We start from the raw sequence: 21,107 nt of genomic DNA, 5'->3' as shown, positions 1-21,107 counted from the left end.
TCCCCATGAATAAAACATCAAAGGCATTGCGGGGGCAGGTGATGCATTGTGGGAGAGTCAGCCTTGTCAGTCCATCAGTTGTGCCCGCATTGGCCTCGCCAGGGTTGCCGCAGTCTGGATCTTCGCGTGCTCCAGCACATCTGCTCTGTGCTAATAGAATGTTCAGACAGAACTAATCGAGCCTGATCACCAGGAACTTCCGTGCAAGGCTGCAAGGCTGCATGGCTGCGGTCATGCACGTGTTCTGCTCGTCAGTCAGCGAGAGATGTCCGCTGACATGGGCTACTTTCACGGAGTTTCAAACTATCGTCACATCTTTCCGTATGTTGCCACGCGATTTTACTGAAATGTCCTCAGATCTTTGTCTAACTGTACAGCAGATCTGCAGATCTGACAACATTCTCTAACACTGTTAGGCAGCCATACTTATAAGTACATGTTTGTTCATGCTGACATCAACAATCGAACCTGTGCGACCTACAATAATAGTTCTTACGTGTGCATTGCTTACTGGTGTAGTGAGTCTTTATCAGTATTTATGCTTTTTTTTCAAATGGACATCTAAAACATCATCTTTGCATTTGACATCATATGACAGCATGAGTTTAGATTATAGTAATAAATAATTTTTAATTATAAAATTAAAGTATTTTAGGTCTTAAATTTTTCCCTTTGGTGCACATTTTTCATATACAGTGTGTTTAAACAAATATCTCACAATTCTGTACTGAGGCTTCCCAGTTGTTTAAATAATGGTACCGCCTACAGGACCTCATAAGATGGGGATGTGTCCCCCCCGCCCCCCAAGCACAGATAGGTGTAATTACCGGTAGCGATTTAGTCCCTAACCCTGAAGTTTGCCGTGCAATGGCTTTAGTTACAACAGGGGACCTGGATGGTCACCAAGTGAGCAAACTGAAGTTGCCAAACCGGTCGTGCATCATTGTTTCCTATCTCTATGTTCAGACCTGTTGTAGATTTACTGGAAGGGTCTTTTTTTAGCCATAATATTTTGAATGCATCATGAAGACGGAGCCCAGTTTTCTTAACCTTCCATCTTGGTCAGTTCCAAAGTTTCTGTTATAAGTGTCGTTTCTATATTGACAGTTTAAAATAAACACGGTAAGTGGGCTGACCATTACGCATGGCCATTTCCAGTCGATGACCCGTGTTTTTCTCGGTCATGTGGTGGCGCACTGTGCAGTTTCTTCTCTTTTGTGTGACTAAGTCTCACTGATCCGTGAGGCCACAGGAAGGACTGGGTTTGGCAGATTTAAATAATCAATTTAAATCATGACTTGGATCAAATGATTTAAAAAAAAAAAAAAAAAAAAAAAAAAGTTAATTTAAACTAAATTTACTGGGTCCTTTTCTCTCCCTAATATATTTATTTTTCAACAAATCTTATAAGGTTTATTTGGTAATGTATAGAAGAATTTGAAAGTTGCTTTAAATTACAGGAAACAATCAGCACAGAGTACTTATCAATAAAATGAATGAATAACGACAAGGACTCTGGGATAACTTAACCAGTGTTTAATACACAAGTCTGCTTTAAACAGTTTTTAGCACATCAAGAAATATATGTAAAAAACTTTAAATTACACCACAACTTTTGGATAATGCTGATATTGTAGCCCTTCATTCAGATGCCAAGTTTTACTAGAAGTATGGGTTACGTATGGCTCACCCAGCTCAGTGTTCTTGTTTAGGGCCTTGAAGAGAAACGCAAGTTTTGCCGCATTTTCTGTGCCAAGCCTGTTCATAAGTTCGCACTGGACAAGTCCATATGTGGTAAAGACACACTCTGCACCCGCACGGGATGCAGTGGCAGAAAAGCTGGCTGACAGCAGCCGTGGATCCCGTATCAATGACATCAGTTTTAACAGTTAAAATTTAACCATTTTAAGCAGTTTTAGGAAGGAAAATATTTTGGTAACAGTGCTCTTAAATGAACATTTACAGTTATGGAGAATCCTCAAGGTTTGAAAAATACACACACACACACACACACACACACATTTTTCAGAACCGCTTGTCCCAGTCGGGGTCACGGTGAGCCAGAGCCTAACCTGGCAACACAGGGCGTAAGGCCGGAGGGGGAGGGGACACACCCAGGACAGGACACCAGTCTGTTGCAAGGCACCCCAAGCGGGACTCGAACCCCAGACCCACCGGAGAGCAGGACCTGGTCCAACCCACTGCGCCCCCCTCGGTTTGAAAAATACACACGCACACACATCTTCTGAACCGCTTGTCCCATACGGGGTCGCGGGGAACCGGAGCCTACCCGGTAACACAGGGCGTAAGGCCAGAGGGGGAGGGGACACACCCAGGACGGGACGCCAGTCCGTCGCAAGGCACCCCAAGCGGGACTCGAACCCCAGACCCACTGGAGAGCAAGACCTGGTCCAACCCACTGCGCCACCGCACCCCCCTGCGGTTTGTAAAATATTTAAAAAAAAAAAAAATGATTTAACTAAAAACAATCAATAATAATAATAATAAAAAAAAAATCACCAAGCCTGGAAAGGACGCAGCGAGCTCCTGCTTTTGGGAGATGCTCCATCGCCTTCCTTGCCTGTCACTCACTCTTCACAGACGGCAGTAGTGTATTTGATCAGGCCCAAACAGCAGCACTCCTCCAGGCCTGTCGCATAGCATAGCTAGTGGAGGATGCAAGGCTCACATACCTTGTCAGGTGTGTGTATGGGGCTGACAACAGTGTTTGGTGTATGTGCAAGAAGACGAGAAGGAACAAACTGTCTCTTTTCCTCCGCTGTGAGACAGATTTACTTTGACCACATGATCTCGGACAAAGAGGACTCCTCTCACTGCTCCAAAATGCCAACCTGAACAAAGTTGTCACCATCCGCTCTAAGGTCCCAGGTTCCAATCCTGCTTCCCTGCTGTAGTACCCTGGAGCAAGGTACTCTCCTTGAATTGACAGCATAAAAATGACTCTTCTGAATAAATGGATAAAGTGCTTAACACTCAATCGCTTTGGTGAAATATGATGAGCTAAATAAATGTAAACGTAGTGCTGTACGCTGTCCTAGTTTATTAGTCTGACTGATTTTTCCACAGTCCCTTGCATAGAAATGTTGACAGACTTTGTCACAAACTCCTTTAAAACATATTTACAGTGGGTTTACATTTTTAAGCCTTTCAGTTTTATAACATGTGGTATGAGAATAATGTCATGTCTACCAAGAAATCCACAGGCTGTGCACATTTAAAAAAAAAAAATCCTGACCAAGCAAAATCTCTAGAATTTGCTGGATAGATTGCAAACACCTTCGGCTTCTCTCTCTTTCTCTCTCCTGCTTTACTGGGAGCCACGTTTCCTCTGGTGCCCTTTGGGACCGATCAGCGGCATGGATGATGTACGGCAAATTGACTTTTGATCCAAGGGTCATGGAGAATTTAACGAGGATCAGGAAAAGAATTTAGTAATCCATTTAATAAAAACACAACAATCGTGAAATTTCATAAATACATACTTGGCACTTTGCTGTAGCAATTTGGTGAGATCCCCTTTCGTTTGTGTATAAATACATGCATTAAACTCGAATATCACACAATGGTTGGTCTCATTGCAGAAGAAATGCTTAACAAAACATGTGCGGCTTCCAGCCAGAGTCTGTAAGAGAGATGGTAGAAGTATTGTGCTGACGTTTGTATTAAGATTGCAGAGGGAAAAGTTGCTGGTTGAAGGTGCGATGTGTTTTGATGTCGAGGATTGCCAGCAGCGACCTGCAGAGGCTGACTGACAGGACACGGTGTGTACCGCGATGGGCTGATGAATGGCTGTCAAGTCCGCAGGACCTAGCTGTAAGCGTCGGAGACACGGGCAGCCCACTTCTACATCCGCTTCCTGTTGAAGTTGACAAATACAGCTCGGGTTTCTCCGGCATGCCGTACATTCTTTTTCGCCATTTTCCTGTAGCTGAGAAAGGCTGTCTTCACCACCCCCATGCACACGCATGGGACCGCGAGGCAGAAAGGCACACAAAGCTCTCTGGGTTATTCAGTTTGTTCTGAGCTTCTCGTACCCACGGGCTGTTTGCCTAGTAATTCAGTTCAGATGTGGGGAATCCAAAAACATGTTTGCTTGAATGAAATCCACCCTCCACCCACATTCGCCAAGGAGCGTGCTTTTCTTAGCTGCGCTCCAAGTTTGACGGCCTGGTGTGGCACCTCGCTGTCCGTCGGGGAGGGGAAATGACTCCACAGATACACTCCTTGTTCGTATGCTGGAGTGTCAGCATTTTGTTATATTTGCTGTCTTCTTGCAATGTTGTGCATGTTGGAATGACACAGCCAGGGCTTCTCCTGTAAATCACAAATACCTGCTGCCCTCTGCAAGCTGGACACCTAAACCCATGTGTTGTGAAGTTACATTTGTCGTTCTCCTCCCATCTTCAGTACAGCTTTTATCGTGTTTTGAGTGGATCAGTAGTGTCCCAGATCTTAAATGTCACCCATTTTGTCTGCAAGAAGTTCCGTTTGGCCCAGAATATCCTAAAATACCCCAGAGCCGCCTTCCAGGGTAGCTTCTGCCGTGCGTCACACTGCTTCGTGAGTGTGCCCCCTGCTGGTGGGGGAGGACCGTTTAGCTCACGAGCGTGCGTCGGCTGTGGGAAGTGCTCGCTGCCCCGTTAGCGGAGACGATGCCGTACTAGCTTGCTTGTGCTGTCCGCAGAGCTGCATGATCTCACTGGTTTCAAGGTTTCCAGAGACGTGGGCTGGCCCGTTGATGACCACTTCTGCACTGAGCTGCGGTCATTCCTTCCATCCCACCCCTTCCCATGTTGACGTTGTGGTTGTAGACCACTTTTTACATCATCTCTATTATTACTAACCTTGTTGACGCATCAGTTCCTTAACTGAAGTGTTGCCAGAAGAATGAAATGGTGAGTTTCTTCTTATTTAAACAGAGAATATCTGTTTTGACGGGCAGCCAATAGTGTAGCAGTTCGAACTGCTGTCTCAGAGCAACAGGTTGCAGGTCTGAATCTCACCTGCTGCTGAGCAACGTGCTTACCCTTAATTGCGCCGTTAAAAAAAAAAATTCCCAGCTGTGTAAATGGGTAAGTAATTGTACGAAGCTTAGCAGTGAAAGATGCTTTGGGGAAAGCATGGGGTAAATAAGTAATTGTAATGTAATTTGGGGATCCTCCTTCTGCTGACTTGTCCCTTGCGCTACTCATTGCCCCATGATGGAGGACAGCAGAGAAGGGCACGGAAGGACTTTGGCTCCCAGTCTGCTATCTTGCGTGGTACCCGGCTTCAGTGCAGGGACAAGCTGGATGGCTCCACAGCCCTGCTCTCCTCCTTAGCTCTCCCCACCTCTCGATCTGCTCCTGGCAGCCGGGTCGCACTGGCACCGTGCGCGGGCTGGCTGTGCGTGTTGGAGCACAAGCTTACAAAACGGGGAGCGTCCCTGGCAGCCGCCCGGCTGGCCCCAGTGCTGAGGGTGCTGCGCTGCTACTCGCTGCTGGGTTTGTCCCTGTGCTGCATGCTGTCGCTCCTGTTTCTTCTTCCTCACTCTGTTCTCGGTGCTCAGCACCTTGTTTCTTCTTGTAAATGTTCTTGGCATGTACAGTGCAATATTCCGGTTCTGATTCACGCACTAAACCTTCAGATGGGGGTATTGAATACAGACATTTTTAATTAATTTTTAATTTTTATTAAAAACTGACTTCACTTTTTAAGATATAATATTTCTTGCGATAGATAGTCTTACAAAATCTGGTTGAAAATCTGCTCACTGCCGAACATCAGCATTTGCATTACTAGGCTTCTAAATCAGATCGGTGTTAACACACCCATAGTGCTGTCCAACTTATTAATTATTGAAGGCTGCTATTTTCAATTCTCACTGAAGTGCTGCCTGAACCATGTTGGAACGTAGGTCTGGGTGCTGAAACTGGACTGATGCAGCATCTTTAATGCAGTGCATATCCTTACCTCCGCAGGGCACGAGTTCTCTAAGGGCCGCTTCCTGGGCCGGCCGAGGCTGGGAGTGTCATCGTCCCCAGGGCTCCCGTATGGATGGTCGTTCCTAGTCCTAGTTGTGCTCTCGGTACACCAAATGCCCTAAAACCAGTGCCAGTGAACATTTCCCTCATGATCACTGCGCTCATTATTGAATGCAAACAAGAGCTTGTGGAAGCAGAACTGAGTTTGGAGTGGGTTAAACAAAAAAATCCTAATACTAAACAAACGGGAATGGAGTGAAGTGGCGGCGGCAGAAGAAGCATGCCAGAGTCTTGGAACAATTTACATGGCATAAAAAGAGAGTCCGCGTGGCTCAATGCAGACCTTGTTCCTTTGCAAAGCACAGTGGCTGGGGGCAAGGTCGGGCACCCTGACTGGGAGTGCTGGGGGGAGGGGATGGCTGGGGGAACAGACCTCCCTTTTCCTTCTCTTCCCCCCGTATGACAGCCCAGGCCAACAAGCGTTCCATTGAGCTGGACTGGCCCCGGGGAAACAGCGGTGCTCCTCACCGCTGCCTAATGAAAGGAGAGATTCTGGTTATTGTTGCTGCGGCTCTTGCGACCGCCAGGTCTGCGGGGTCGCACTCGGACCTGGGTGGGAGACTCGCAGCCCTCCGGTTCACCTGACCGCTGCAAAGGCGGTTTAGAAGCGCCAAAGTGGCCGGTCCTGAGAAACCGATCGAACGTGTCGGCCCCGTATTCCAGGCCGTTGCCCCAATAATCCTCAGCTGAGTGGGAGTGCTGAGGACCAGTTGCTCTGCCCCCGGCCTTCGCTACACACGTAGCACATGGAGTCTTCAGTGTCCAAATGCAAAATCTGAACTTGGGATGTTAAAGTTGACCAGGACCCTCTGATGACATAACACAAGTGGAAGTGGGTTCTGGGTCTCATTCGTCTTTGGGTTCTTGAGTGTGCTCCGTGCTTTTTTTTAAATAGGCAGCTTTGGACTGAACAACCCGTTCTCTCCTCTAGTAATAGGCAGTAATGGTCTTGGCAGGCTTTCGCAGTCTTCGGATGTTCCTTGGTAGCCGTCCAGGCTGCATCATAAGGCCTGTCGCACATGCAGGCTGTGTTGTTCATGGGAGACGACTGCCGTCATGGTCAGCCCTGCTTCAGTTCTCCCGGGCAGGTACAGACTGGCAGTTGAATCTGCAGGCGTGGCCTCGGTGTCACTGGGTATATCTTTAGTCTTGGGAGTTCCACACCCCTTGTAACAGGTCTGGGGCACACGTGCAAAAGGCTCACGCACATTTATATTTATTCGTTTAGCTGATGCTTTTCTTCAGATCAAGTTACAGTGTAAAGCTTACAGTTGTTTACCTGTTTATACAGATGGTTAATTTTACTGGAGCAGTTTAGGGTAAGTACCTTGCTCAAGGGTACTACGGCTAAAGGTGGAATGGGAACCTGCGACCTTTGGGTCCAAAGGCAGCAGCTCTAACCACTGTGGTACCAGCTACCCCTGGTATGTACACAAAAAAACTTCCACAAGAAAGTATTTCAGCTTTTGGTTTTGCTTCTTTTACTTTATAATTTTTAATATGAAGTCCAGCGGCAATGTCTGTGCGACAGCTGGAGGGTCTGTGTGACATTTGTGGATATGAAGTTCAGCTGTCGAGCTGGTCCTCTGTATGGAGCTCTGGCTGTAATCGTCCCGTCTCCTTTTCTCCCTGTCACCTAGTCCAACAAGGTCCCGGTGGTGCAGCATGCTCATCACGTGCACCCGCTGACTCCACTCATCACCTATAGCAATGAACATTTTCCCCCTGGGACCCCACCGGCACACCTCTCACCTGAGATCCTGGACCCAAAGACAGGTAAGCCAAGCCTCTTTTATTCTCTCTCACCCAAAACCCATCTCCTCTGATTTCTGACAATAACTGCGATGTGCCCCCTCTCCCACAGGTATCCCACGGACTCCCCACCCCTCAGAGCTCTCACCCTACTATCCTCTCTCGCCTGGGGCAGTTGGACAGATTCCCCATCCCCTGGGTTGGCTGGTCCCGCAGTAAGTCATCCTGTATTCCTCCTTGCCCTAAGGCGAGCTGATGGTTGGGGGACAGCCTCCTGCCTGTTTGACCCATGTAACCACAGGTCATCCCAGAAAGGTTGGCTGTGTGCGCAGCTTGAAGCGAGCGACCCAACTGAATCTGTTCATGTGTATACAATGCACGCCCAGCTCTTCCTAGCTGTGAAAATGAATGGATGTTCCGGATGATCAAAGACACATCAGTCTTCAGCTAATATGCGATGGTTCCCTCGCAATGCAGTTAATCACCAGGCACTCAGAAATCATGAGGTGTACCGCTTTGATGCTACGCTTGAATCCTTTGCTAGTCGATTTTAGATGGCGTGCTTACGAGTCTATAACGAGGCGGGTCGGGGGGGTGCCAGGGTTGTATTACCACCCAGAAAAAGTGAGCTGTGTATGTTCTGCACCACCCCACCTAAGGGAACAGGGTGTTTCTACAGTAATGTGATGTGATCACTGTAATGTGATGATGGCCTTCTGTGCTCTTCTCCACCCCAGACAGGGCCAGCCCATGTACTCCATACCCCCAGGTGGGTTCAGACACCCATACCCAGCTCTTGCGATGAATGCGTCCATGTCCAGGTGAGCGTGCCAGTCTGGATACTCTGCAGTGTGTGTGTGTGTGTGTGTGTGTGTGTGTGTGTGTGTGTGTGTGTGTGTGTGGTTTTTTTTTTTTTTTTTTGTCGGCAGGGGTGTAAGATAGTAAGTTTCATTGCCCCTGGCAGCCTCTCGGTTGAATTACTTGTCACTTCAGTCCTGTTACTTTTCCAGTTTGTCTACAATGGGGCAAATACTCAAGACAAGTCCTTAGCCCCTTGCTTTTGCGATCATACAAGTAAGACTGATGAGGGATGCGAGGAGACGGTGAAATGGCTGTACTTTGGAGTATACCTTCTCACCCAAAATGTCCCAGTAAGAGAAGTGGTCTTCCTTTCAACGCAGGGTTAGCTGGGGAGGGACTTCATGCCTTATTATGACTAGAGGAGCTTCTGAGACTTGAGCTCACAGAAAAATTGACTCACCTCTTGATTATAGTTGTGGAAAACCTCCTGTGTTGGACTCGCTCTGTCCAAGGAGCAAAACTGCAGCACGTAGGAAGATGAAAGAATTTTTCAATCGGCTGTGAGGAATCGAACCTTATGCTAACCGACACCTCCTGCGTTAACGAACTCTCCGTGCTACCACGGAAAACGGAAAAACGAAGGCATTTGTATCAGGCCTCCCGGTGCAAGTGAGCCATTAAATATTAACGACAGACTTTAAATGACCAATTGTGGATGCTTGTATATGCAGTGCATGCAGATGTATTAATGGAATTTAGCCTTTTTCCCCCGACCGGCAATGAAGGCGATCGGTTTTCCCGAAACCCCAAACACAGATGTGTGTTCCGTTCGAGCGACGTTCTCGTGCCATGCCGGAGCACAATTCCCACCACCAGTCGCCCGCGTACCGCCCGCATTCAGCTCCCTGTGTTCAAAGGGGAACATCGGAAGGAAAGGGGGGGAAGGGGAGAAAGTGGCTGCTCTCCTTTTCCACTCGCGTGGGGGGGGGGTGGAAGCGGCTTCTCGTCTCCCAATGGAACCAGAACAGCCCTGTCAGCCTGTTCCCAGCTTCAAAACAAATCATTTTAAAAGCTTTAATTGATCATAATTGCACATTTTTACATTTTTCTTTCCCTCTTGAAACTCAGTCGCGAGAGTGATTATATTCGTTTTTTTTTTTTCCCCCTCCGTTGTTGTTGTTGATTCATGTTCCTCTCTGCGTGGGATTCTTTGTAAGAGCAGCTGCTTCCATTTTAATGAGAAATGCGTCGTTTCCCTGCTTTTGATTCAGGAATTAATCCGAGCAGCGAGAGAAAGGGCCGCCATTGTGCTCTGGGTCTCTGTGAGGTAGCTGCCCACAACTTGATCTCATTCCCCGTTTCGCATTCTCCTTGCAAACAGACTTTTTCTTCCTTTGAAGAAACAGCATGTAAGGCAGCGTGCGAGTTGTCAGTATTTTGGCCTACTGGAGAAAAAGTTGCTGGGGATCCAGAGGCCCTGATGTGTTTATCATCCAACAAACTAGCCTTCATTTACTATTCTGTTTTACACCAATATTTATCTTCACGGTATAGGCAGATGGTACTTCTTCCTTGCTGCCAGCTATTTGACATTACCCAGCAAAGTGGATCCACTGGAGAATGAAACTAAAATGTGGATTTGTGAATTCTACAGAGGGGGACAGCCTCCTCTCCGTCCTATGACAGTTTATGACAGCTCCATTGTGACGATGGTGGAAAATGGGCACAGCCATATCCAGAGGTTTCCCCTTGTAGGGTGTGGAAACTGCATTCTGCTGTTTGCGGCTGGGGCATGACTACTAGGTGCAATTGTTGGGGTTGCTGTATTGCTACAATAACTACACTTCCTCATTTTCAAGCTTTGTTTTATTTGGTTGGAGCTTAATGTGAAGCAACACATGGAAAGTTATTTTTCTTTTGCTCTGCGAGTCTTTTGCTGAGTGAAAATGCAGGGGATGTGTGCGTCGTTCTTCGGATGTCAGTGTTCTTGCTTTGTGAGTTTATTTAAAAAAAAGTTATTAAAAAAGTTAATTGAATGACAACGGAGTTCTTATCCTTTTCCTTCAGCCTGGTGTCCAGCCGCTTCCCTCCACACATGGTACCTCACCACCCCCATGGTCTGCACCAGACAGGCATCCCTCACCCTGCCATCGTGTCGCCTGCAATCAAGCAGGAGCCCAACTCGGACAGCGTGGGTTCATCCGCGCACTCGTAAGACCCCGCTCCCATCCCCACAGATTCATATACACATTTGGTTGCAGCAGATGCCATTTCAGTGTTCTGGAATGTTCACATTTTCTTGATGTCCTGAAGTCAGACACGCCATGCTGGTCACTTCATAAACTGTGAGAGGGTCCTACAGTAGAACACCCCGTTATCTGAGACATTAACCGGGCCATGTTGCCTGTCGCCTCCGAACAGGAAGTCTCCTGGGCCTGTCAAGAAGGAGGAGGACAAGAAGCCACACATCAAGAAGCCACTCAATGCCTTCATGCTCTACATGAAGGAAATGAGGGCCAAAGTGGTTGCTGAGTGCACACTGAAAGAAAGTGCTGCCATCAACCAGATCTTGGGCAGAAGGGTGAGCAACACGGACACAGAGCAGTAGCTTCAAGGGCCGCCGAAGGACTGCCGCGTTCTTTCTGTTTCTGCAGTGGCATGCTGTGTGAATGTTTGCTTTGTAGCAGAATCCTCTAAGTCTGAATTTTTGGGTTCACAGTGGCACTCTCTGTCACGAGAGGAGCAGGCCAAGTATTACGAGCTGGCGAGGAAAGAGCGGCAATTGCACTCTCAGCTCTATCCAGGCTGGTCGGCTCGAGACAACTACGTGAGTACTGCTTTCGACCCGCTGCATACGGCAGGTAGGGTGTGTTAAGTATATACACGGGCATACAGGCTCCAGAATCGTAGATGTATTACGATAGACTGCCTTGTTTCAATAATGTGCCAGGGCTTTAAAAAAAAAAAAAAAGAATAAAGTGGCAACCTCTTTTCCTTTAAGTGTTTTCTTAAATACCAGCGTTCTTGTCCTCTGTAGGGGAAGAGGAAAAAGAGGAAGCGAGAAAATAAACAAGACTCTGCACCAGAAGGTACGTCTGCTTGGTCTTTGCCAGAAGTTGTCCATGCCCTTTATCTACTGGGCTGCATTATATTGTACGGTGGCAGGGGTCTCCAAAAGGTTGGTAACCGTCCAGTGAATTAGGCTGTTGCTTTTTCAGGCTTCCCTCGCATAACAAACATAATGTTTCTCAATATCAATTTGTAAAAGTGAATTCTTGTAAAAGTAACTCTTCATTACCATTCAACTGGGCTGACAAAAGTAACGCGTTCCCGAGCCACGAAAGGTTTATCCAGTTTCGTTTCATCACACACGAAAAGTTGCTGCCTTGTGTTTTAAACATTGAGGCACATCTAATTGGAAGCCAAGTCCAAATGATCAAAATTTCCCTGGACACCCGGGCTGAAACCCACACGTTCAAAATCACTTGTATACGCAACATTTTTGCATCGTCTTTTATCTACCCTCTTTCCCCTTACCGTGTCGTCATTTATTTTTGTTGTCATTTTCTTTTAGTCAGTTGTTCTTGTGGGGCTTTGGTCGCTCATCAGCTGCCTAACAGCTCCTGCCCTGTGGGTTTGAACATGGCTTTGAATACAGTTTAGTGTTTGTGCAGTTTTCATCTTTGCGTGGGTTCTCTCCAGATGCTGTGGTATCTTCCTACAGTTCGAAGACATGGTTCAGGTGGATCTGAGTCTAAATTGCCCGTGGTGTGAACAGTCGCCCTACAACAGACTGGTGGTGTTCAGATCAGAGTGCACCCTGCCTCGTGTTATGTCTCTGGGGTCGACTCCAGACCACCTCATTGGACCACCTGTTGTACTTTTATTGTTGTATTTTTTTAAATGCTCATATTTTGTCGCAAATTGCTTTAGGCCTGTAACCCACACGTCATTGCTGTTTGTTGAAAAGTGCTTCGTGGAGCTGTTTTATTAAATGTGCTATATAAAATCAGCTTTATTATTTGAACATTACCTAACAATGCCGTTTTCGTAATGCAATTGTAATCGCTTGTAAACCCTCTTTGCCGAGTTATTTGTAAAGAATCATTTCTTTTAAAAGAATAGTGAGTTAACACAGTTGTTCCTAATGAAGAGAACTGTTTTACCACTTGCATTTTATCTAAGGCTTTCTTTTTACAGTTTAAAACTTTTTTCTGTAATGCTCATTATTACAAGAAATGACGGTAAAGAGTCACACGATCTCTGAGTTGCTCTCATAAGCGGCCGCACTGCTATGGGACCAACTGATGTGCGCTGGACAAGCCACACCCTGCATGGGGCAGGCATGCTGCTCGCCTCTTGGGTTGCTTGATGTCATCGCGGCACATAAATGTGCGTTCGTATAAGACATTTTGTGTAAGTATGAGTAGGTGGCTCATTATGCGCATTTCACTGTACGATTTACATTTGTTACTAAGTTGTTACACGGGGGAGGCTTGTACTTGTCAGATGTACAGTATGATGAATGTGGCTAGGCATTGGACGCACTTGGAATCATGCTGTATTTACCTTTCTGGTTCCTCCCCTGCATTGCATGTCACTGCTAACCCCTTTCTCCTCCTCTGCTTTGACAAGCAGCGTATGAGGTTCAGTGCTAACGATGGAAGGTATGTGTGCTGCACGGTGTTTCCGAGGGAAAGTGGTGGGCAGTGCCCTGGCATTAAGCTGCTCTTTGTTACCTGGCTACGAGAAAAAGACACAGAGTGACCTCTTTGCTGGTTTTACTTCTCAATGGTTTCTCAGAACTCCTGGTACACATTAACTTAACCCTTTGAATAGCATTTGTAAATCATGTTTTTCGACATTGTAAAATAATAATGCTTCCTTCAGAAGTGAAATACCCAGTCTAATTATACTCTTTAATCTTGCGCAAATGGGTTATGTTTGTTTCTTGGAGTTTGTTTTGGAAGAGGAAATAAGACAATGTTTAAATTAAAAAATGTGTATAAAGTGGTGAATGGTTGGAAAACCACTCAGGAAGAAGAGAAGAATTCAAATTTTACGTGGATGGATTGACTGGAATAAAAAAGAAAATTTAAAAAAAAAAATAATAAACATTTGTAGTTGATTGTGGCAAAAGCAGTACCGTAAGGATCCCACTGACTCACTCGACCGTCGGTAACCAACTCTCTGGCACTGTAATATGCGATGGGAGTGTGGTCAAAATCTTTTGAGCTTTGTTTGTCACAGTTTACTTTTTCCTGGCACAGATAAGTGTGTGTACTTGGACACGTTGCAGCTGTCAAGAGGTTAATGGCTGGAATGTTGTCTGGTTTGTGAAATGGTGTTGATCTAAACATCTTTTCCATCCATCTGTGTGTGAAATCAGAATGTCGTCTACATTGACAGAGCTCCCATTTGACATTGTTAAACTGCTTTAATATGTGTTCAAAAATGACTATATGAAATCCATGACGTCTACTGTATTCCATGTGTGATGGTATTTTAATGTCAGTGAATTTCCATTGAATTTTCTTTGCACTCTGAGCTTTACGTAAAGTTTGGATATGTTGGCATTTATGGCACCGTGTATGGGTGTATCTGTCTAGCAGTATTACTAACTTTGTAAGCATTTGGTGCATTGTCTTCACCATAATGAGAAGCTCTCATCTGTCTTTCCAGACTTCTCTTCGAGGAGCAAAAAGCAGTGTGTGCAATACCTGCCATCTGAGAAGATGTGCGACAGCCCTGCCTCCTCCCACGGCAGCATGCTGGACTCTCCAGCCACACCCTCCGCAGCACTGGCGTCTCCTGCCGCCCCTGCCGCCACTCACTCTGAGCAGGCCCAGCCGCTGTCCCTCACTACCAAGCCCGAGGGTCGGCCTCACCACCCTTTCCCTTTGCCGGGCAAACCCTCTGGGTCTTCGTCCTCTTCGTCCAGCTCCTCCACCTCCTCATCTTCCTCATCTTCCTCTTCCACACAGCCGAGCATCTCTCTCTCCATTGGTACCACAAGCAGCCATTCAACACCTCTTCTTTCTCGTCCTATCCCATTTACCTCCCTGCATCCCTCCATGCTGTCCCCACCTACCTCTTTCCACCAGGCAGCCCTTAATTCCCATCATGCTTTGTTTCAATCACAACCCCTGTCCTTGGTTACCAAATCAACTGACTAAATCAAATCAAAATGTTTTTTTTTTCCTTTATGCTGTATATTGCTTTTTAACTTTTTATAGACATTAGATTTTTTTTAATGATGAAAAGAAAAATATTATTGGTCAATATTTGACCACCACCTTTTTTCTGCTTCTCTCTATGAAACAAATGTATTTTTTGTAAAGTTTAATGCAGACATGGTTTCTTTTTCAACTCAGTTATTCCAACATCCTACTTGTATAAAAGAACAAATGTATAAAGGTTTCTTTAAAAAAAGAAAAAAAAAAACTTTTTAGTTATGGATTCATTAATGTTAGTTTAAATTTCCAGTACTGGCTGTTCCTTTTATTCTCTACAGTTACTCCTTCCTTTGCCCAATTGTGAGTGTTTCATCTTTGACATAAATAAACCTTTAAGTGTTTTCTTATAAGCCAAAACAATGTTCATTTTTTTTGTGTATGGGGTTCAAGTGAAATAAACTGACAGGATTACTCAAATCCACTTGTCACTATACTTACGTTTCCATATTTGCTCAAGCCTGCAGCTCCCCTCATGTTATGGTGTTTTCTTATGCGGTTGTTTCTTAAGGTAATAAAACATGTTATGATGTACAGTTACAATTGTAAAATTTGAGTTTGATTTTCCATAGTGGACAACTTGCTTTTATCAGTTAAAACTTTACATTGCAATTGTATTGTAAGTCTGCAGAAATAATGACCTTTGGGTATATATTGTCTATTTTTTAAATTATGAACTGTGTGTAACATTATGCATTGTTTAATAATTAAATGAATATTAAACAGCTCTTTAAGAAGGTTAGATACAAAGATAAAAGCTATATAATTGAGTGTTACATTTTTGCTCTGGAAATCAACAGTGAAACAAAATGTTTGCCTCTATTTAAAGAGGAAGACTGGGCAAAAGCTCAGTGTTGGCCTGACCAGTGTGAGCCTGAATTTTAAAATGAAATCCTTTAAATACGATACCTTGCTTATGCAATCAAAATGCTGATGATGCTTCAGTGGTTGAACTTTATGTCCTAACCATGCTGAATTTGTCAAGTAAAAGCTTACTGTGGCAATGGAAAGGACATATTTGTTTGTTTAAAAAAAAAAAAAAAAAAGTGTCGTGAGTATTTTCTGATCCAACTCAACAAAGACCTAGGTCATATACAATGACAGCAACGATTAGTTAGAACATTTAAAAATTTTTTAGGAATTCACATTTTACTTAAATTTCCCTTGAATAGCTTTATATTACATGTATTTACTTAGCAGATGCTTTTCTCCAAAGTGACTTCCAGTGAACTCCAGTGTTATCAGTTCACACACCTTATTCACCAAGGTGACTTACAGTGTTGCATACACTACTTACACTGGGTCATTAATCCATTGACTGCCAATTTGGAGCAGCCAGAGGAAACCACACGGACACGGGGAGGACATGCAAACTCCACACAGACTGAGCGGGGATCGATCCCACGTCCTCTCACACTGCCCAGGAGCTGTGAGACAGCAGCGTTACTTGCTGTGCCACCGTGACACCCCAATAATATTTCAATATAGTGAAAAATAAAGATGTGATGTTTATTCCTTGGATTTGTATATTGACAAGCTTCACTGCAGTTCATCAGCTGACAAAAAAAATAAGCTCTGAGTCTCCATCTCTGCAATCTGTCCATTTGTTTACGTGCATATTCTGCAGGCATTTATTTTCAGCCACTGGCCCAGTTACAGATGTGCTCTTTAGTACTACTGGTAATTCCAGTGACAAAATTTAGGTTAATTACATTTCAAGGTGGTACAACAGCAGTCACCATCCAGGGCACAACCAAGACTTGTTAAAATTTTAACCGCTGTCATCCATTCCAGGTTCAGAACTGTCCCATATGAGCAGGAAGATGTCTCCCTCCAGCTTCTCCCTTCCTAAAGGACGAAAAGCTCTCGATCAACATCATTTTAAAAAAGGCATGACTGGTTGCTGTTTTCAGAGGTGTAAATTTTAGGTGACCCCCACCAGTTACATTGTACATCTAATGAATTTCAGTTCCTTGGTTATAATGACTCTCCAGACTTGCATGGATTTTATGAAAATATGACTAGTATCAACAAAAATGCAATAATTACTACTTAAAGTGTTAATTTTTATTGACTAATTAATTCATTGTCATACCTTCCAGTGTTTTTCTCTATAGCTGGAATTTTTATGTGGTCATTAACATGGCCTCTTTTTGCCATAAAAAATGAAATATTGATGGGCAATTTGGAAAATTCTGCGATTTAGCGCAGTATGTGGTTTCCTCTTTAAAGGTGGTGGGGAGACTTGGGAATGATTACAACTGAATCTTTATAGGATGGATTTTATCAAACCACACTGGAAACTAGAACTGTGTGCCAGAATACGAAAAAGTCGAGGCCAAAAATAAATGCAAATAAAAAAATAATAGACATCTGTTTCTTCCTGGAATGCAGAGTTCCCAAACAACGACAAAAAGGAGGTCAACCGGCCCCCCCCTTCCCCTTTCAGTCCCTCTTCTCCCTCAGTTTTATTGCATCTTTATTTGCCGTTTGGCATACCGCAGAAGCCTTAATTAACTCAGAGGTAATGGTAGGTAGCCCCTGGGACCTCATTAGGCAATTCAATTAGCGAAAAATACACAAGGTAGGTTACAGCGCTCTGTGGCTTAGGGGACAAGGACCGCTGCCAGGGACAGACCAATTAGCCTCTAGCTGGGGGACCGGGCTGGAAGTGACAGCGCGGACCCTTCGACGCTCACGAGAGGCGTATGCAAAAGCAGACCTCGCAAAAAATGGAGATCCGCTAAGTAAATCGTTGTGGAAGCGGAGCTCTTTCAACCAACTACCAGAGGAATATAGTCCGGTCCAATACGCTGTTTACCGAGAACATCTCTTCCGCGCTCACATGGGCGTGTGATGATGCTGTGGTGTCGGTGCTACACGTGCGCCCTGCAAAAGGGCTGCGTTCTGCCGTTCAGGCCTCGCGGGGGGTCGGGGGCGCCCGGCGGGCTGCGAAACGCCCGTCCCTGCCAACGAGACGTGGGAACGAGGTCGCGTCCCGTTCAAGGATCACTTGGCCGGCCGTAGCACAGGCGCACCATACAGGAAGCGGTGAGGAAGCGAAGGGCCGCCGCTGGAAGCGTCGCGCCTAAAGGTGCTGCCTTTGCACCCGAAGGTCACAGGATCCAATCCCACCTCTTGCCGGAGGACCCTTGAGCAAGGCACTTATCCTCACTTACTCCGGTACAGATGGCCCAGCAGTGTAAATAAATGAGCACATAATATTTTAAGTAGCTTTACATTGCGCGTGGGTAAACGGTCCATACATGATGATTTGAAATTCAGCGAAAGGAATGGAAAGTTGCCAATAATAAAGGCTCGCGACGAAAACGAAGATTCCTGAGGAGGAAATCGATGACGGGTGGGAGCCGCGTTCATACGAGCAGCAGCAGGGCGAACAGGGCGGCTCGGGTCCCCGCTTTCGGGCACATGTGGCACATTTCCAGCATCGCGCTGTTGCGTTTCCACACCAAATGCCCTTCGTTATTTGAACGCTAAGTGCAGGGGACGTTAAGCGCGGTATAATTTGCACACGCAGCTCGTGGGCAGGCTGAGGAGCAGGCTGGCCGGCCGCGCGCCCTCCAGCTAACTCTTCAACTTCCAGACAAACTGATAGGCACATGAAGATTTGTATTTTTTGCCCTGCGGTGAGATACGGAGCTGTCAATCTTGCGAGTGTTATTACTGTTATATATTTTTTTTCCTTCCACATACCTAAAAGTAGAGCGGAATGTGCAGCGCTGCGTTTCACACTCGCATTACGGGCGCGTCCTCGACAGAAGACGGGCTCGCCCTCGACGCCGCGAGTCGGCGCGCGGATCCGTCAGCCAAATTAAAGGTAATGAGTTGTCAGAGAGCAGCGAGCGCAAGCCGCTGCTCAAGGCGATGCTCCCCACGCCGATGCCTACTGTACAACGGGGGCCGAGGAGCTGAGAGGGAGTTTGTTTTTCTTCTAATAATGAATTCAGGTGGTCGAAAAAAAAGCCGTTAAAAAAAAATACCCATAATCCCCCAGCCGGCAGCAGCAGCAGCACCCAGAGCGCCTCTCTGGTACTTGTCCGAAGCGCCTCTCGAACAAAGGCACCCTGCGTTCTGTCAAAAGTTAGTGTACGCTCGTCTTTTCGGCAGTCTTGCGAAAACGAAACAAAACCAAAAAAGTAGAAGAAGGAAAAAAGTTCTACACCTATATTTACACGGACTTAATGAAGGGTTGTGTGCCCCCCCGTGCTCCAGAGAGCCTTTTCGCGCCCCCTGTTTGTGCAGAGCTCCTGTGAGCTATTCCTCATTCCGTATTCTGGTCCCTCCAATCCTGTCAAACTGTCACTCTACTGCGACTCTGTATTTATTTTATATATAAATTGAGACGCATGATTTTAAAATAGCCTCTTTAATATCATTACCAGTGCCACTCTGCTAATAGTAAGGTTTAAATGACGTATTATACTGTAGTATGTATCTATATGTATGTCTGTATATAAAAAGTAAGTAAATTAATAAATACACGAGAAATGTTCGTTCGCCCGTTGGTTTTCCCCGTTCCCGCACTATCTTCGATTAGACATCTGCTCGGTAAGCACGAGGTCAGATTTCATTAATGTTAATTTGGCTCATTAAATTCTTGCACTCGCTCGTCGAGGTTCTTTTTCGGGTCCTCCTTTGATCATGCATTCGTGCAGCCAGGTTAACCCTCTGATGGTAGGAGCCACCCCACACACACACACACACAATTCTTCATTGACATGACGGATTCTGACACACTCCTATTACCAAAGCAATGACTAAACAATTGTATACACAAGTTTATTCAATAACGAATAATAAGAAATTACACTAAATAAGCAAAGAATGATAAATCTAACAAATGTGTGTGTGTGCATACCTACATAGTTTCACACACTGCGTTCTTCCTCCTGATAAGAAAGGAACCATGATATTGTCCAACAGGCTTCAGTTCCTGTTGCACTAACATTTACTTTTAGATATTAAAGGTGAAACGAGGAAAGATTTAAGCTTTATTTGAAGCATCAGCGTTAAATTCAAGTGAATTTGTTCCACACACACACACACACACACACACACACACACACAATTTGTTAACAGTTTTCATTATGAGCTGTCAATCCATTTCCCAGGTATTGGAGGCTCCCAAAAAGAAATATTTGCTATACTGCCCTATGGCATACTGGGGGTGCTCAGGTTGCCTGCACATTCAGACTTGACCCCCCCTCCCCCATTTCTGATATTTATGCACGATCGTATGGACTCTGTACGTGGACTGCTATAAAGTCAGCAGCGTTCAACACTCGTGGAAAGACCCATCGTTCAGGTGTCCATGCCACACATTGCCATGTTATACATGCAGCGGGAGTCACGTCCTTAACTTGAGTAATGGCTCAATGAAAGAGGTATTTTAACATACCCATTAGCTGCAGCATTCAGCAGTCTATTAATCACCCAAAAATAAATACTTGTAAACATGCAGATCTGTGATATATGAGAGATGATGAAAAGCCAAAGGTGTATCAGGCTTCGCTGACTCATCCAGTTCTCTGTAGAACTTAACATCTAACAGGTACTCACATCTACAAACAGCAGTAGATCAGGGTGCAACCCTTTAACCCAGTGGAGTAATTTGTCCAGTACTGTGGGGGAAAAAAAATATTCGCATTAATATTCAGAGGAGTTATACGCAGACTCTGGGTGACCACATTAGACTTGTTGGAACAAAGGGGACACCTGCCCTTCTTTACCTATATGTATTAACCCCCAGTTTTGTTTCACATCCCAGGAGAGACCCAACTGTGCTGCTGTAAAATATCCCCCTGTATACATTTATTTAGCAGACACTTTTCTCCAAAGCAACTTCCAATGAACTCTGTCAGTGTTATGAGCCCACACACCTTATTCACCAAGGTGACTTACACTGCTATATACCCTACTTACACTGGGTCACTCATCCATACATCAGTGGAACACACTCCCTCTGTATGTCACTTACCTACTATGGGGGAACCTGAACAGCATGTCTTTGGACTGTGGGAGGAAACCAGAGCACCCAGAGGAAACCCACACAGACATTGGGAGAACATGCAAACTCCACACAGACTGAGTGGGGATCGATCCCACGTCCTCTCACACTACTCAGGTGCTATAAGACAGCAGTGCTACTCGCTGTGCCACCGTATATATAAAAACATTCTACACTGCTTTCACGTTAAAGTGCTGGCTAAGCAAAACATGGCTTCCTGCTACATTTTGAATGGCAAATAACTGAACA

At 45.4% G+C, this 21,107-nt stretch overlaps 1 protein-coding gene across 4 annotated transcripts in view; it reads left to right on the top strand.

The window, feature by feature from the left end:
• The window catches only part of tcf7l1b (transcription factor 7 like 1b), a 45,539-nt gene extending 30,760 nt beyond the window's left edge, over positions 1-14,779 (top strand). For 3 of the 4 annotated variants that reach the window (XM_018744089.2, XM_018744087.2, XM_018744088.2), the window contains 8 exons: positions 7,685-7,820; positions 7,909-8,011; positions 8,534-8,617; positions 10,665-10,808; positions 11,019-11,178; positions 11,317-11,424; positions 11,635-11,686; positions 14,280-14,773. In XM_018744089.2, coding sequence (XP_018599605.1) covers positions 7,685-7,820; positions 7,909-8,011; positions 8,534-8,617; positions 10,665-10,808; positions 11,019-11,178; positions 11,317-11,424; positions 11,635-11,686; positions 14,280-14,773 — 1,281 coding nt within the window. Of the gene's footprint in view, positions 1-7,684; positions 7,821-7,908; positions 8,012-8,533; positions 8,618-10,664; positions 10,809-11,018; positions 11,179-11,316; positions 11,425-11,634; positions 11,687-14,279 lie in introns of all 4 variants that reach the window. The other variant, XM_018744086.2, reaches the window with a different exon arrangement.
• Positions 14,780-21,107: the final 6,328 nt, after the last annotated feature.

The sequence above is a fragment of the Scleropages formosus genome, chromosome 12, assembly GCF_900964775.1.
Source record: "Scleropages formosus chromosome 12, fSclFor1.1, whole genome shotgun sequence".
NCBI lineage: Eukaryota > Metazoa > Chordata > Actinopteri > Osteoglossiformes > Osteoglossidae > Scleropages > Scleropages formosus.
The sequence above is the reverse complement of the archived record's forward strand: the minus strand, read 5'-3'. Positions and strand labels throughout refer to the sequence as shown.